Here is an 18,760-nt window from a genome sequence, read left to right on the forward strand (position 1 = left end):
CCACTGGCTTCTTCTCAACAAACTACTTCAATTCTAAATACTAACAACAACTTACAAAGCCATCCACAACTCGACCTCCAGCTATATCACTAAACTAGTCTGAAAATACCAACCAAAATGTTCTCTTCATTCCTCGCAAGAACTCCTGCTCTCTATCTCTGTTAGCTCCTACCATGCTCACCTCCAGGACTTCTCCTGAGCCTCTCTTATCCTATTGAAATTCCTACCCCAATCTGCTCGACTATCCCCTACTCTGTCCACTTTTAGGCGATCCCTGAAAACACTTTGTGACAGACCCAACCAGGATAGGGAAAGGGACTTTTGGAGGGGACTACAGGGTAACTAATTGTCTAATGACTATATGCCCATGGCATTTCAGGGAGCTACAAGCATTCAGGAAGATGTCTTGTTATATAATGCAAGATGACATGTTATGACCATATTTAACAGTCAAGGAAGCCATGATAGTCTCTGCCAACTTGAAACTCAGTGAGAAGATGGATGTGAAAAGAAAGCTGGGTAATAAGATCTGTTGCTGGACTGTCTGGGGTGGGCACTCCCTGACTAATCAAGGCTTGTCAAGGGCCGAGCTGGTAATTAACTTACTGGGTAAGTTATATAATATTATATAACTTATATTATATATATATAAGTTATAATATTTATTGGATTACTGTTTGATTAGATCACTGCTTAATTAGGCTATTGTTAGCTGCTAGCTGTTCATTAATTGTACTGATGACATTACTGTTTAAAGTTTGCATTGTTTAGGATAATGTGCTCTGAATTCTGTGTGGATTTACAATAAAGAGTTCCAGTTTGCACCTAAGCCAGTATAGTCTAGTTGCTATATTACCTGGTTCCTGGTTCCAGAGTGAAGGAAGCTGTATCTTGGCGAGGGCACCCAGGCAGGGTGCCAGGCAGTTTGTCATACCCTTCTCTTCAGAGAAGCCTATCCTGCCTCCACCTAACAACTGTACTTTTATTTTCTCCATAAGCTCATCCCCCACAGTTATTATCTTTTGTATCACTTGAGCGTCCATTTTAAATTGTAAGCTCTAACAAGTAGGACTCTCTGATTCCTACTGTATTGAATTGTATTTTAACTGTACTGCCCTCATGTTGTGAAGCACTGCACAAATTGTTGGCACTATAAAAATCATGTATATTAATAATAAGAATCTCACAATTTCCCCATTACTTTTTTTCCTGGTGACAACTACCATCACCAATAAATAGGGTAAATCTCCATATATTTTCTAGGGGTCACTAAATTTGTCACTGGGCACACTCCATTTTGGCAGCTCTTCCCAAAGTCTAGACAGCTCTCAGGAACAGGGAGAGGATCTGAGTTTAGAATCTACATATATACAATCCAATTACAGCTCCAATCAAATTAATTTAGTTAAGTAAATTTAAAGGATAGGTTCACCTTTAAGGGAAATATAATAAATGCACATTTTTTTTCATGAAAATAAAATTGTTTCCTATTGGAGCCTGAAAAGCATTGCATCTGCTATCAGCAGATCGTGGTTGCAATGTCAGGTTCCTGCACTCTCCTTCATTTTTCTTGTCCATACTTCCATATGGGTGTAACACGTAACATGCTTAGCCTTTAATTATAAAACTGATCCATAGTAGAATTAGCACAGCATTAAGAAACTGACAGGGGTCCTAAACTCAAAAGATTTGGCTTTTGACACACTTTAGATAACTTATGATGAGCAAGTGTTCCAGAAAGGGTTACATCTTTGCTGCTCATACTGGGTACTCTGGAGTTCCAGTATAACTTTGACTTATTGAAAATAAAAGTAATAGAGCATTTTCCAGGGTCATTGTAAATTAGTCCATTTGCCAAAAATTGATTACAATATTTTGTGTGTCTGTAAAGGCTCTTATTTGTCCAGGTCATGGTACATCTAGTAGTATATAATCACCCTCAACTGAACTTGTTCTGTAATCTTGAAGACGTCTCGTAGCTTGTCCAAGCCACTTCCTTTAGTTCTGAACAGAACTAAAGAAGTGGCTTGAACTGAAGCTTGGACAAAGACCATATACAGCAGGGGTGTCCAACCTTTTGAAGAGCAAAGGCCACTTAAGCGACTTGGTAACCAGTCGTGAGCCACAATGAGCTGAGGGAGCAGATGACAGATCCGTGTCCACTATGCATATGCATAGCAGACGCGGACACAGCCCATTCTACTCTATGGGCCCTCCCATACAATTTAGCGGATTGGATTGGAGGTAGTCAGATGTAAATGAATACAAGTCCATTTACATCTGCTGCTTAGGGTGACCACGTGTCCCGGATTGCCCGGGACAGTCACGCATTCTGCAGGTCTGTCCCGGGTACCTTCACTCTGGGACAATACAATGTCCCAGAATGAATCTGACACAGGTCCCAGCATGAACCCCTCAGAGCTTAAGATGTGACACCCCCCCCCAACTAGTGAAGAACTACAGGTCCCAGCATGAACCTGTGAAATCTATGGGGTCACACCCTTAGATCTCAGGGGTTCATGTTGGGACTGCTAGTCCTTTACTTTGGGGGGATGTGACCTCCCCAAAGTTAAGGACAACAGGTCCCAGCATGAACCCCTCAGAGCTGAAGATGTGACCCCCCCACCCCCGAAATAGTGAAGAACTACAGGTCCCAGCATAAACCTGTGAAATCTATGGGATCACACCCTTAGATCTCAGGGGTTCATGCTGGGTGTTGTAGTCCTTCAAATTGGGGGGGGGTCACATCTTTAGATATTAGGAGTCCATGCTGGGACTTGTAGTCCTTCACTTTTGGGGGATGTGACCCCCAAAAGTGAAGGACTACAGGTCCCACCATGAACCCCTCAGAGTTGAATATGTGACCCCCCCAACCAGTGAAGAACTACAGGTCCCAGGATGAACCAGTGAAATCTATGGGGTCACAAATAAGAAAGGGGGGTGTCCCTGAATGGCAGTTTGGAAATGTGGTCACCCTACTGCTGCTCCTTAGACGTGAATGGAGGGTCCGTAGTTGTGTGAAAGGGGCCTAAGGCTGCTTTCACAATGATGCACTGTGGTTTACCCACACCGTGGGTGCAAAGCAGTGCTGCTGCACTTTGCCATAGACCTCTATTATATCCTTCAGGTGTAGTGCACTTTCTGAAAGCGCACCAAACCCGCAGGTAGTAACAGAAGCCTATGGCACAGTGCAGCTTACCCTACAGATCAGTTTGAAAGCAGCCCAGTAACCTCTACAGAAAAGATATGCCCAAATATACACTGTGAATTTAGTAATAAACGTACCTTTAATAACAATCTTCCATTTAGATATCACCGGTTGTTGCTGTCCCAGACAGAGCGCATTTGGTATCACTCTGCCTGTGACAGGAGCAGCGCTATACAGGAAGCATCAGCTTATGCGGCTCTGCAACGCAGCCAGTTGCTTCCTCTACTGCTGGCTCCATTTACAACACTGATGTTCTGTGGGATGGCAACCTGCGATCTGGGCTTGCCATCCAAGAGCAGGAGGTCGCGGGCCACATCAGAGGGCTCCGTGGGCCACATGTGGCACCCGGCCACTGGCTAGGCACCCCTGAGATACAGTAACATGACAGGGGGCCTCTGGCCAACACTAAGCCTAAAGTTGCAACAGTTAATGGTGGTACAACTAGTTATGCACAGGGAAAGGGCAATTATTTTTGTCCCACACATCTTACACATTTTATCATTTTCATACTAAGGTATTAACATAAAACAATGCTGGTACCTTTTTTCTACAAGGCAGAGCAGAGAAAAATAAGTAGCCCCGTCATGAAAGACACACTCGCCTATATTTTACTGCATGGCCAAATGTTGCTAATCCTGGTGAACTAATAATATAGTCCTGATGGCACCAGGCATGCTAGAAAGGATATGTCATTTTAACTGCACTGTATATATGACAGCAATTCTATATACAGTTCTGCTTTTTTCAGACTGTACTATTTATTTTTCAGATCTATGAGATAATTTCATTGTAACCCAACATGATTAGGAGAGATGTTTTTTTTGTCTCACCTCCAGAATGTCGATCAGGACGTTCTCCTCTGGTTGTTTTGTGCTTCTCACGTTCTCTAGGACAATAGAGTAGTAGACTCCTTGAGGATCCGACTGGTACAAGTTATACGTGTCCATCTGATACCATTCCTGGACAGCAATGAATACCTGGTTCTCATCTGTGCTGATAATCTGTAAATCCTGCAAAAAAAAAAAAAAAAAAAATTGATCATCTGGTAAAAAAGGAGGAAGGATAAAAACTGGGACAGACAAAAAACGAATTTCTACTTTGGTTCCTGTTTAATCATAATAAAGGTGTTTACCATTGAAGAGTACACCATTGCTTCTTCTGTGGCATCTACTTAAAAGATATCAACTTACCATCCCGGTCCAATGGATGGCATTGCGGTCAGCTTTGTTTTAATAAAAAGTTATACATGCCTTTTCCACAAGTCTACCAGTGCAAGAATCTCTCCAACAGACTAGGAAGTAATTGGGACTGATTTCTGATAATATCCAACCCTCTGATGAGCAGTGTAGACAGCATGCTGACTCAGTGGAAGACATTCAAGCAGGGTTTGACACATGGAACTTTTATCAAGGCCTACTAGAGTAAGGTGACCAGATTTTTTAAATTAAATCCAGGGACATGTTATTTTTTTACTAGCAATGGCGGGAATCAGCAACTCTGCCCGTCGCCGCCACTGCCCGCCTCACATCCTGCCAAGTCTTATGCCGGATACACACAACCATTTTTCAGCATGGAAAAAACGTAGTTTTTCAAAAACGTCATTTAAAATGATCGTGTGTGGGCTAAAACGACGAAAAAAACCTGCTCATGCTCAGAAGCAAGTTATGAGACGAGAGCGCTCGTTCTGGTAAAACTACCGTTCATAATGGAGTAAGCACATTCATCACGCTGTAACAGACAAAAAAGCGTGAATCATCTTTTACTAGCACGGAATCAGCTAAAGCAGCCCAAAGGCGAATGGAACTTCCCCTTTAAAGTGCCGTCGTACATGTTGTACGTCACCGCGCTTTGCTAGATCATTTTTCAAAAACGATGATGTGTAGGCAACATCGTTTTAATGATGAAGTTGGGAAAACGTAATTTTTTAGACATGCTGAAAAACAACGTTTTTTTTCATGCTGAAAAATGATTGTGTGTACGCGGCATTACTCTCCGTGCCCCGGCTACTACTGGGTGGGGAGCAGAGGAAAATCACTCCACCAGGGAAGGCAAGGAGATAAGCAGGCAGGCGGCTGGCCGGGACTTGAGCCAAGGTAGAAGGACATGCGAGTGGAGATGAATGGGCATGCGCCCAAAACGTAAGAAATATTCCTTCCGCTCCGACCAATACATGATCATCAGAAAGGGGAACAGATAATGGAAAAAATTAGCTAGTAGGAGCGGCGGAGCGGGGAAGTGTAATTCCAGAATCCGGGGACAAAACCGGGGACAGACTTGGTCCGGGGACAGTGTCCTTAATCCGAGGATTGTCCCCTGAAACTGGGGATGTCTGGTCACCCTATACTAGAGCAAAGAACTTAACATCAGCCTAAATTGTGTCTATTTACTGGATTGTTAACACTAGCTTTATATTAAAAGATGCTTCCACTAAACCCAGAGTAGTCTACTCTAGAAGTCATAGAAAGTCTCCTCAGTGGGGCACAAAAAATAAAAAGAGATAATAATACTATTGAAATACATATATGGGAACTGATTTGTCTATTTGTGGCCACACAGTCCTAATATTTACATACGGTAGCTCTGTTACACAGGAAACCTACTGACCAAATCTACCAGCTTTAGTGTGACTTGGTTACCTTGACGGTAACCTGATACAATTTTACAATTTAAAAAAAAAGTTTATATAGGACTTTTATTTTATACACTGCTTAAATAAAAAAAAAAAGTATTTCAAATTTGTTAATTTCTTAATTTTTTTTTTTTTAACGCTTTCTTTTTGCACATGAGAGAGACAGGGAGAGAGAGAGAGAGAGAGAGAGAGAGAGAGAGAGAGAGAGAGAGGGAGAGAGAGAGAGAGAGGGAGAGAGAGAACCTTGCTCATCCTTGTCATAATGGACCTTGCTTTGTGCATTGATGTGCAGGCATGTTGGAACAGAAAGGGGTCATCCCCAAACTGTTCCCACAAAGTTGGGAGCCTGAAATATCCAAAATGTCTTGGTATGCTGAAGCCTTAAGAGTTCCCTTCACTGGAACTAAGGGGCTAAGCCCAACCCCTCGCTGTAACCCCCCCCCCCCCTCCACCAAATTATTTGGACCAGTGCACAAAGCAAGGTCCATAAACATGGATGAGTAAGTTTGGGGTGGGGGAACTTGACTGGCCTGCACAGAGTCCTGACCTCAAACCGATAGAACACCTTTGGGATGATGTAGAGCAGAGACTGCGAGCCAGACCTTCTCGACCAACATCCTGTAAGCCTGACCTTACAAATGCGCTTCTGAAAAAATGGTCAAACATTCCCATATACACACTCCTAAACAGGGCCAGTGCTACCACTAGGCAAACTAGGCAGCCGTTTAGGGCACGCTGCTGTCTAGGGCGCCCGGCCACTGGTGTTCCTACTCTCTTCAGCAAGCAACTAAGTCTCAGCATCAATATGCAGCCACCGCTGCGCCTCTGACACTACAGTATGTGCAAACGGAGCGGCGGCGAAGGGTGCTTCATTAAAAAGGTGGGGTATACACGGGCAGGGCAAAGGGGGTGAGGTCAGGGGTGGAGCCAATGGGGGCAGCAAAATGAGGTTTCGCCTAAAATCCTTGCACCAGCCCTGTTCCTAAACCTTGTGGACAGCCTTCTTAGAAGAGTTGAAGCTGTTATAGCTGAACCCTATGGACTAAGACTGGGATGCCATTAAAGCGGAGTTCAACCCAAAAGTGGAACTTCCGCTTAATCCACTCCTCACCCCCTTACATGCCATATTTGACATGCAATTTTTTTTTGGGGGGGGAATGGGGGCTTCAGTAGGAATGGGACTTCCTGTCCTACTTCCACCTTCCGCCCAGGGACCGCTTAGGCGATACGACATATTGCCTACGGCGGCCTCTCCCTGCCCACAGTTACAATGGAGGCGACAGCAGAGAAGGGGGGAGAGGAGCGAAGCTCCGGGCGGCGCGGCGCTGGAACAGGTAAGTGTATGTTTATTAAAAGCCAGCAGCTACACTTTTTGTAGCTGATGACTTTTAATAAACATAAAAATTGTCTGGAACACCCCTTTAAAGTTCATGTGCGTGTAAAGGCAGGTATCCCAATATTTTTGGTAATATCTTGTATCTATTGTTTGTATTGTTAGTACAATACTGATGTTAAAAAATAAAAATATGTATGCTGTAACCATGGATTCCCTTAACTTCCAGTGATCACAAGAAAGGCTATCATGGCGTTCATATTGAAGGAGACTAATAAGCTCATCCTTGTCTTCTCTTACTAGCATATTCTTTACGAGCACATGTGAAAGCAGGGCATCTCATTGGTCCTAAGTGCTTTCCTGCCTTTCTCAGTGTAAGTGTTCTTGTATAGAAGATTACAAGTGGCTGTAATCAAGCCAAATTCATGTACTTACACTTGTTTAATTATATTTAATTAATAATAACATTATTTTTTTATTTTTTTTTAATATATATCTGCTAAAGCGGTATTAAGCCAAACATAATTGTATTGCAGCTTACCAATACTTAGATGTGGTGGCTGCATTATTTTCTTTTTTATGCTTTCTTTCTTTTATTTGCACCTGGTGAGCCTGACAGCAAGTCTGTTATTTTTCTACAGAACAAGCTACCCTACAGATCTAGTAGTTAGAGGGTCGAGACAAACTAGAGGTGCTTACAATAATCAGCTTTTATTTATTTATGTAAACTTTTTATCCCAAAAGGAAAAAAACTGCAACAATTAATTAAAAAAGTGTTAGCTGAAGTTTGGCTTCAACTTGTTTAGTGTGTGTGCAGAGAAGGGACTGGGGAATCTTTTGTAAGACAAAAAAAAACAACCTGCAAGACTAGCTCATTATGAAATACTCACCTTAGATCGAAGCCCCCGCAGCTGTGCCGGCACACTGCTCTGCCCGGTGACATGTCTCCCGGAGTTATTTCCGGGTATCGCGGGCTCCAGCGCTGTAATTTGCGCGGAGCCACTGGTAACGGTGACTTGTCGTTAAGGTTCCCCTAATTAGAAAGTTCCTTTAAGGCCCTGTACATACGAGAGGATATCCGTTGGACATTTCTGCTCCTGATTTTGATCTGATGGCTGTACACACCATCAGATCAAAATCCCCGCGGAAAACATACGCAGTGACATGGCCGCTCCGTCGCCACGACGATGACGCGGCGACGTGCGCGACACTGGAAGGTAAATACTTCCACGAATGCGTCAAATCACTTCGACGCATGCGAGGGATGGGGATCGCTTGGACTTATCCGGTGAGTCTGTACAGACGACCGGATCAGTCCGACGGACAGGTTTTCAGTGGATAGATTTCTTAGCATGCTAAGAAATTTTTATCCGCTTGAAAACTGTCGGCTGGAGAAAAAACTTCCGCCGAAAAATGTCCGCTAGGCCGTACACACGACCGGATTTGTCTGCTGGAACTGATCCGCGGATAAATCCCAAAGGACAGATCCGGTCGTGTGTACGAGGCCTAAGGACTGCGCAGGCGCAATCCTTGCTGACGGAAATCTCCAAACCTCGGCCGGCATCCAGGCTCCTTCTTTAACATCCCCGTGGATTGGAGGATGTTAAAAAAAGACCCAGGAGGCCGAGCGAGCGGAGCGAGCCGTCCGAGCCAAGCGAGGACGTGAGGCCGACTGGCCACTTTCCTCAAAATCCACGTCGCCCTGGATGCCGGTGAGGTTCGGAGATTTCCATCGTTAAGGATTGTGCCTTAGCAGTCCTTAAAGGAACTTTCTCATTAGCCAGAACAATATCGGCAGATCAACGGCACATCAGCTAAAGCAACGGCATGAACGTCCCGTTGCTTCAGTGCGCATGTGTCGATGACGTCGGCACATGCTGATACAGGGGATACAGGGCATATCTCCTAAACCAGGTTTAGGAGACATCCACGGTAGCTGCAGGTGAGCCTTATTATAGGCTTACCTGTAGTGCAAAGTGGTTTGTAAGGGTTTACAACCACTTCAAGGGTCTGTTTAGACTCCTGATCTTTCACCAAAGCCCCATAGATGGGGCTCCGAAACAAATAATAAAAAAAAAATATTGTAAAACAAATATTATAAAAGAAAAAAAAATGGTAAAAAGTAATAAAAAAAACACATAAATAATAAACTACTAGTGTTGAGCAGAATATGCCATATTCGATTTCGCGATATATCTCGAATATATAGTCGAATATTCGAGATATATTCGCTAAATTCGAATATTCGTGATATTTTATCGAAATGAAATAATTGCGAATTTTCGCTATTGCGAATGCGAAAATAATTGCGAATTTTCGATAACTGCGGTAGGAGCACTCTGATTGGCTCAGAATATTCGTGATATTTTACAATACAAAATAATTGCGAATATTCGGCAAATGCGGAAGGAGCACTCTGATTGGCTTAGAATATTCTTGATATTTTACAATACAAAATAATTGCGAATATTCGGCAAATGCGGAAGGAGCACTCTGATTGGCTCAGAATATTCTTGATATTTTACAATACAAAATAATTGCGAATATTCGGCAAATGCGGAAGGAGCACTCTGATTGGCTCAGAATATTCTTGATATTTTACAATACAAAATAATTGTGAATATTCGGCAAATGCGGAAGGAGCACTCTGATTGGCTCAGAATATTCTTGATATTTTACAATAGAAAATAAAAAGTGTTTTGCATTGGTGGTGATTCTTTACTCTATCCATCTGTCACAGCCGTTTGTCAATCAAACACCTTGAAGATTGAACACGTTCATGCTGCATGCTTTGGACTTTTTTTCACTTCACATATCAAAGACATTTTTATGAAAGATTATTTTTCTATTATTGGGACTATATTTCTTTATATATTTGTTTCACTGTGTATTTCACAAGTTATTTGCGCTTGCTTATTTTAAAATTTGCCCACATGTCTTGTCACTAGACATATTTTTTATTCTTGTAGAGCGACTCCATTTTCTGTATTAATTTATGTTGTATAACATTTTTGAGTTGCTGCTGTATTCTCCCCTTTTTTTAAGGTATGCGCAATTTTTTCCTTCTTACAAAAAAAAATAATATCAAACATACAAATATTCATAACATACACATACACAAAGCCCCCCCCTTTTGCATCAGAGACAATCAGAGTTCTCCTACCACAGTTATCGAAAATTCGCAATAATTTTCGCATTCGCATTAGCGAAAATTCGCAATTTTTATTTTTTTATATTCGGCAACATAAAAGGATCGCCTCAGCTTAGCCACTCGGCCCAGGGTCTCTAATCATACCAGCAATGCTTTTAGACTTCGATAGGATGTGATCTGTTTTAAAAATAAAATTGAAAAAAATGCGAATATTCGGAATTGCGAATATTCATTGCGAAATTCGAAATATATCGCGAATACTCGAATATGCCATATTCGAGCCGAATATTCGCAATACGAATATTCGTGAGCAACACTATAAACTACTGACACCAATGTCTGTCTTTCTGAAGCCTCGTACACACGACCGGTTTTCCTGCCAGGAAAACTGCCAAGAGAGCTTTTGGCCGGGAAAACGGGATGTGTGTGTATGCTTCCTCGCAAACAGCCGGGAATCCCGTCTGGAAAATAGAGAACCTGCTAGCCTCGTACACACGACCGGTTTTCCTGCCAGGAAAACTGCCAAGAGACTTTTTACGGCATGAAAAGTATCTTTTCTTAATCCTGCTCTTTTAAAACAAATCATGACTACTATCTAGTTATTTATAAAAGCCTGTAAACAGTTACAAATAAATCAGGGGGCCGAATGGACAACTTTATCAGCTAATTAAATGCAAGATATATGGAGAAATTACATTTTAAATATATGCACTATCCATGCTAAATGTCCCTTGATTAATCAGACATATATTCAATTGCTCGCAGTAATATTAAACTTACTGTGCTGAGCTGTCGTGGCTAAAAGGTTTCCTAATTCAGTGTCCTCCAGAAAGCAATTAGGTCGGCTTGTGTAGCAATTTTCATGAAATATGAATACTTAATCAGCCACTTTTTTACCATTATTAACTAATAAAATTCTGCGCTGCCTTACGAGAAAGGCCAATAACCAATCAAAATAAAGATCCATGGAACATCGGATATGATTAATGAGTTTCAAGTGAATAAGTCAGACTGTTGGGTTCATTGTTTGACATATCTCCTTCCTGTGCTGGCTCCACTATACACGGGACCTTCCAACATCAACGTGTGTGTTTTCTATTGTGGATCGCTGCTGTACGGAGCAGATGCTGGCCTGGCTTCTGGGGTGCAAGGACGCCGTGTTATTCCTGGCAGAACAATCCTGAACAAGATACTGAACAAGGTCTGGACTAAACTTCAAGAGAGACCCAAAAGGGTTTACTAACAGCTGATTTTTAAAAAGTACGTGGAAAATCACTTTTTTTTAGCCAAACACAAAAAAAATACAGTCCTTGTTTCAACAACCTGATAGGAATCGGAAACTGTTTTTTCCAAAGTTAAAGGAACACTAAAAGGCAAAAAATTTTTTGGGTAAAATAACAAACATGTTATACTTACCTCCACTGTGCAGCTCGTTTTGCACAGGGTGTCCCCGAACCCGGTCTTGTGGGGTCCCTCAGCGGCTGTCTCGGCTCCTCCTCGCAAGAGCTTTCCACCTTCATGCGAGCTCCCTCGCATGGTGGAAAGCTCTTGCGAGCGCGCTCCCATGATACAGCGGCAGCCATAGCCGCCGACTGTATCACTTGGCCCCACCCCCCGGCGCGCCGCGTCATTGGATGTGATTGACAGCAGCGCCAGCCGATGGCTGCGCTGCCATCAATCCGTCCAGCCTAGCCAATCAACGGCCAAGCTGGGAACTGAACAAGATGACGGGGACGCGCGCGGGACTTTCGAGGGGTGAGATAAGTAAAACGAGGGCTGGGGGGGGGGGGGCTGTGGCGGTGCTGTCGGATGTTTTTTCCTTAGGTGAAAAATAATTACCTTTACAACCCCTTTAATATGTTAACATATTTAGAGGAAACTTCTTCAAATCCTTTTAAAATAAAAGTGGAGTTCCACCCAAAAATGGAACTTCCACTGATCTGGTTCCTCCCCCCTCCAGTGTCACATTTGGCTCCTTTCACGGGGGAGGGGGGAGCAGATACAGGTCTAATACAGGTATTTTCTCCCACTTCCGGCGAAAGATCGCTGCAGTATCCACGGCAATCTACGCCATGTCTGGGCCCCTCCTCTGCCCCCTCTGTCTTCTGGGAGACACACATGACCCAGAAGACAGCAGGGACCACTCAGGACATGCAGCACAACTCACGCATGCACAGTAGGGAACCAGGCTGTGAAGCCGCAATGCTACACTTCCTGATTCTCTTACTAGCAATGACTTGTTTAGATAGGTAGACAGCTATTTTGTCTGTGTAACGAATGATAAGTGGGTACCAGACATCGAGTTTGCGGTACCTGCTAAGTGCCCTGATTATCAGATCAGTGCAGCCCCATCTGTGATTCCTGTCATTGCCCACCGCTGATGCCCACCAGTGCCCACCAGTAATGCCAATTAGTGCCTATCAGTGATGCATGTTAGTGCCCATCAGTGCCTCCTCATCAGTGCCATTTATCAGTGCCCATCAGTGCTGCCTATTAGTGCACATAAGTGCTGCCTATCAGTGACTATTAATGCTGGCTAGTAGTGCCCATTAGGCCCCATTCACACCTGAGCATAGCGATTTCAGGCAGAGAGTCGCGCAATTTTACAGCGATTTTGTACAGGTCAAAGCGTCACCAATGTAAAAATGTCCAGCGTTTTGTAGCTTGAGGCTTCAAGCTACAAAACGCTCATGTGTGAATGGGGTCTAAGTGCTGGCTTTAATGCCACCCATCAGTGCCGTATCAGTGCCGCATATCAGTACAGCCTATTAGTGCTGCATGTTAGTGCCGCCTCATCAGTAGACATGTGCACAACAAAAATACAATTTTGTTTCGTTTAGTCTCGTAGATTCGTAAAAAGATTCGTAATTTCGTAAGACGCAAGTTTTCCTATTCAGACCCCTTCGTATTTCGTAAGACGCAAGTTTTTCTATTCGGACCCGTTCGTATTTTCGGAACAGTTTTATTTTCGTTGATACTGAATGATTCGTAATTCTGTCTAATTTATTTTCGTTGATTCTAAATTTGTAATTTTGTTAGATAATAATTTTTGTTTAATGGATTCGTAATTTAGGGCCAGATTCAGGTACAATTGCGCCCGTGTAACGTAAGCCGTTTACGTTACACCGCCGCAAGTTTCCAGTTTTAGTGCCCGATCCACAAAGCACTTACCTGGAAATTTGCGGCGGTGTGTCGTAAATACGTCCAGCGCAAGGTGGTCCAAATCGAATGGGGCAGATACCATTTAAATTAGGCGCGCTCCCGCGCCGGACCTACTGCGCATGCTCCGTTTCGAAATTCCCACCGCGCTTTGCGCGAACTGACGTCATTTTTTCGATCAGCGACGTGCGTAGCGTACTTCCATATTCCCAGACGTCTTACGCAAACAACGTGAAATTTTAAATTTCGACGCGGGATCGACGGCCATACTTTATACAGCAATACATTTGCTGTGTAAAGTTAGGGCATCCAAAACGACGACTACATTTGCGACGGGAAACTAGACTAGCAGCGACGTAGCGAACGCGAAAAACCACCGTGGATCGCCGTAACTCCTAATTTGCATACCCAACGCTGGTTTACGACGCAAACTCCCCCCAGCGGCGGCCGCGGTACTGCATCCTAAGATCCGACAGTTTAAAACAATTACACCTGTCGGATCTTAGGGATATCTATGCGTAACTGATTCTATGAATCAGTCGCATAGATACTCTGAGAAATGCGACGGCGTATCTGAGATACTCCGTCGTATCTCCGCTGTGAATCTGGCCCCCAGTACTTTCGTAAATACATCACGGCGCGGTCATTCGCAATCTCGTATTTTAGTTTTATTTTCCATCGGACAAACTTTTTCGGTTTTCATCGGACAAAAGTTTGCTCTGCAAACGGACAAACTTTTAGGCAACAGAAGTCTGGCCAACTCCCTTCGGACAAAAATCCATGGAAAAGTTTGTTTGAAGTCCGATCATGTGTACAAGGCTTTACACTGTCCAATGTGACTCAGCACAAAAGAGATAAGCTGATTGGCTAAGATATTAAGTAAGATAAATCACTAACTACACTGCCCAGTGCTCATTCGAAAGAACGATTCGAGTACACAAATTTACGAACAGATAAAGAAACGGATTTACAAAACACACAAATGAAAATACGAATATACGAAATTATTAACGGACAAAGGATTTAAAATACGGAATGCAAATTGTTCGTTATAGATGTCTTTTTCTTTTCTTTTTCTGTTTCGGGGGTTTCGTAGTTTAGTAAGTTTGTCCAATCGTACGTTCGTATTTTCGCTTGTTTGTTATTTTGCTTATTCGTAATTCCGTAATTTTCGTATTTTAGTACTTTCAGCTATTCGGATGTTCGAATTGATCCAAATATACGAATGCTAAAAAAATTGTACGAAAATCCATTCGTTACGAACGGAATCGCACATGTCTACTCATCAGTGCCGCCTCACCAGTGCACATCAGTGAAATAGAAAAATTATTTATTTACAACATTTTATAACAGAAACAAAAGTAAAACTGTTCTTCAAAATGTTCGGTCTTTTTATCGCTTGTTTAGCAAAAAATGAAAAACCCAGCGAAGATTAAATACCACCAAAAGAAAGCTCTATCTTTCTCCAAAAAAATGGTAAAAATGTAGTTAGGGTACAGCATGGCATGACTGCGTGATTGTCATTCAAAGTGTGACAGTGCTAAAAGCTGAAAATTGGCCTAGGCAGGAGGGGTTAATATGCTACTCCTTTTTATCTTGTTATTTTTGACCGTAGTTCCGCTTGAGAAACTTTTTTTAGTCTGTTGAAGAAGTCGTACGAGTAACAGCTATGGACGCTGTCACTAAAATCATGTAGACTTTTTCAGGGAAAGCCCCACCACTTCAACGGAAAAGTACATAAATTGGTCCAATCACGAATGGATAAGGTCCGTAGACCACGTCTTCCTTCCCTCTCCCCCAGTCGGTGGCTTTATTGTGTACAAAGTAAAAGTTGACTTCAAAGCTGCATAAGTCTGTGGTTTACAGAACTTTCTTCATAGAAAACATTTTCAATGTGTCCTAATATAATTCCGAGCTGTGATGGCAGAACAAGCACACTGCAAGCAGCTTTGGAATTTTAATGATGCCTTTAAGATAAACGTCAATGTGTTCTGGTTTTGATAGCACTAAAATGTACTTAAGTTCTACAGTCTATGAAAACCTCATCTGAAACTTGCTGAATTGAAATAAAGAGTCAGTGTTTTTAGAAATGAACCACAGTCTGCCCACTGTATTTAGCTGCCTCAGCTGTACTGTCACAGGCTCATTGATGGCAATATATTTCGTTATAAACCAAGATGTTACTAGTTTCTGTTTTATGCAGAGGCTGAAATATTGCATGTTTAGGCTGTACAACGGAAGTAAACCAAGCACAGGGAAATCTGCACTTCTGCAAAAGTTTTCAGCACCTATACATTTGGCAAAGGTACGTTTTTAGTGGCAATAGGTATTTGACAGACATGCTTACAGTACGAGGGACATACCTAACGTGATGCAAAAGTGGGCATAACTTTTTTTATTAACGTGTAAGTTCACCTTTACAGAAAATCTGTAGGGGGAACTTACACTGGACCCCCCTCCCCAACCCCTCCCGTTCCCGTTGTACCTGAGTCCAGCGAACACCCGCTGTGAGACATCAGGTCGCCACTTCACCGGTCAGGGGATTTGAAATTGCGATTTTTTTTACCAAAAATATGTAGAAGAATACGTATCGGCCTAAACTGAGGAAATTTTTTTTTTTTATATATATATTTTTAGGGGATATTTATTATAGCAACAAGTAAAAAATATTGAATTTTTTTCAAAATTGTCGCTCTATTTTTGTTTATAGCGCAAAAAATAAAAACTGCAGAGGTAATCAAATACCACCAAAAGAAAGCTCTATTTGTGGGAAAAAAAGGATTTTTGTTCGGGAGCCACATCGCACGACTGCGCAATTGTCAGTTAAAGCGATGCAGTGCCAAATCGCAAAAAGGGGCCTGGTCCTTTACCTGCATTTTGGTCCGGGTCTTAAGTGCTTAAAGTGACACTAAACTCTAAACTTAAAAAAAAATTATTGAGTAAAAACAGTGCGAAAGACACGAAAATATACATTTTGTGTACAAAAAAATAATAATAGACAATGCAGTACTGAAACTCTTAAAGGTCTGAGCATTACAATAGGAATGGTGTAGAAATTTTGCACATGGAACAGACTGAAGCTTGCTTGAAGTGAAGATATGGGACATAGCTTCTCTTTTATTTTGTACAAGTGAGAAACCCCTTTCTATTTGCTCTCAGCCTCCTCCACATCTCCACTCCTTCTTTGATTGGTTCTGTATTTATTTTTGTTCTGCACATGTCTAGAGGGTGTTATAAGGAGGCAGAAAAACACAGTAAACAGGATGAAAGGCGTTAATGAAAAATACATTTCAGGGCCATTATGTATTGGATGTGTATGGTTTATTTTTGGAGAATAAGATATCGTTTAGTGTCACTTTAAAGGTGTTCCAGATAAAGGATAATTGGGTCACCCTGTGTGTAAATTATACATATTTCTTCATTCCCAATGACATTCAGCACTGGGAACACTTGTAATGCACACAACGCCGCGTCCTGTCTTGGTGTTGTCAAGTCCACATTGAAGGGACTCAGGCTGACACAATAGATGTATTTTTAGAGACATTTGTTAACCTTGGATGAAGACTACAGCGGGCATCGGGAATAATTATTTTATTCCCTCGTAACAGGATCAGGAAAGAGACACAACAAACTGAATTAGGAAGTGTTGGGATGATGAGGGACCAGTGCCGGCCATCTGAATCACGGCAGCTGGTTGGCTGTGGAAGTGCCTATCAGAGCCTCGGAAAGCCTCTGATAGGCTTTCCGATTACAGCCCTCCATGCTTATCCAAGGGACGCATGGGGGGTGCATTCCTTGGATGAGACTGACAGGCGTCTCAGTCAATCAGGTTCACCGGTTCTGGTTACCGGTAACCTGATTGGCTGAAGCGTCATCAAGGGCGGGAGAAGACATCGAGGGACGGTAGAAGCAGGATGGCTGACCCCAGAAAGGTAAGTGCCAGGCGGGGGGGAGGGGGCATTTTACAGGGCACAGTGGCAGCATTTTACAGGGAACAGTGGCGAAAATTGATGGGCACAGTGGCGACAATTGATGGGCACAGTGGCTACAATTGCTGGGCACAGTGGCGAAAATTGCTGGACACAGTGGCTACAATATTGCTGGGCACAGTGGCTACAATTGCTGGGCACAGTGGCTACAATTGATGGGCACAGTGGCTACAATTGCTGGGCACAGTGGCTACAATTGATGGGCACAGTGGCTACAATTGCTGGGCACAGTGGCGACAATTGCTGGGCACAGTGGCGACAATTGCTGGGCACAGTGGCGACAATTGCTGGGCACAGTGGCGACAATTGCTGGGCACAGTGGCGACAATTACTGGGCACAGTGGTGACAAATAATTTATTGCACAGTGGCTGCGTTTGATGGCATGGCATAGTGGTGACAATTGCTGGGCACAGTGGTGACAATTGATGGCACAGTGGTAACAATTGATGGCACAGTGGCTTCGTTTGATGGCATGGGACAGTAGAAGCAGGATGGCTGACCCCAGAAAGGTAAGTGCCAGGCAGGGGGGTATTTTACAGGGCACAGTGACAGCATTTTACAGGGAACAGTGGCGAAAATTGATGGGCGCAGTGGCGACAATTGATAGGCACAGTGGCTAAAATTGCTGGGCACAGTGGCGAAAATTGATGGGCACAGTGGCTACAATTGCTGGGCACAGTGGCGACAATTGATGGCACAGTGGCGACAATTGATAGGCAGAGTGGCGACAATTGATGGCACAGTGGTGACAATTGCTGGGTACAGTGGCTACAATATTGCTGGGCACAGTGGCGAAAATTGCTGGGCACAGTGGCGACAATTGATGGCACAGTGGTGACAATTTATGGCACAGTGGTGACAATTGCTGGGCACAGTGGCGACAATTGCTGGGCACAATGGCGACAATTGCTGGGCACAGTGGTGACAAATAATTTATTGCACAGTGGCTGCGTTTGATGGCAGGGCATAGTGGTGACAATTGATGGGCACAGTGGTGACAATTGATGGCACAGTGGCTGCGTTTGATGGCATGGCACAGTGGCGACAATTGATGGCACAGTGGCTGCATTTGATGGCATGGCACAGTGGCGACAATTGATGGCACAGTGGCGACAATTGATGACACTGTGGAGACAATTGTTGGCACAGTGGTGACAATTGACATCGAGGGACGGTAGAAGCAGGATGGCTGACCCCAGAAAGGTAAGTGCCAGGTGGGGGGAGGGGGCATTTTACAGAGCACAGTGACAGCATTTTACAGGGAACAGTGGCGAAAATTGATGGGCACAG

The 18,760-nt window shown here is 43.3% G+C and overlaps 1 protein-coding gene across 2 annotated transcripts in view; it reads right to left on the reverse strand.

Moving 5' to 3' along the window:
* SORCS2 (sortilin related VPS10 domain containing receptor 2) overlaps positions 1 to 18,760 on the reverse strand; it is a 1,216,738-nt gene that overhangs the window by 206,472 nt on the left and 991,506 nt on the right. For both annotated transcript variants that reach the window (XM_040335380.1, XM_040335381.1), the window contains exon 9: positions 4,039 to 4,218. In XM_040335380.1, coding sequence (XP_040191314.1) covers positions 4,039 to 4,218 — 180 coding nt within the window. The remainder of the gene's footprint in view (positions 1 to 4,038; positions 4,219 to 18,760) is intronic.

Source organism: Rana temporaria, chromosome 1 (assembly GCF_905171775.1).
Source record: "Rana temporaria chromosome 1, aRanTem1.1, whole genome shotgun sequence".
NCBI lineage: Eukaryota > Metazoa > Chordata > Amphibia > Anura > Ranidae > Rana > Rana temporaria.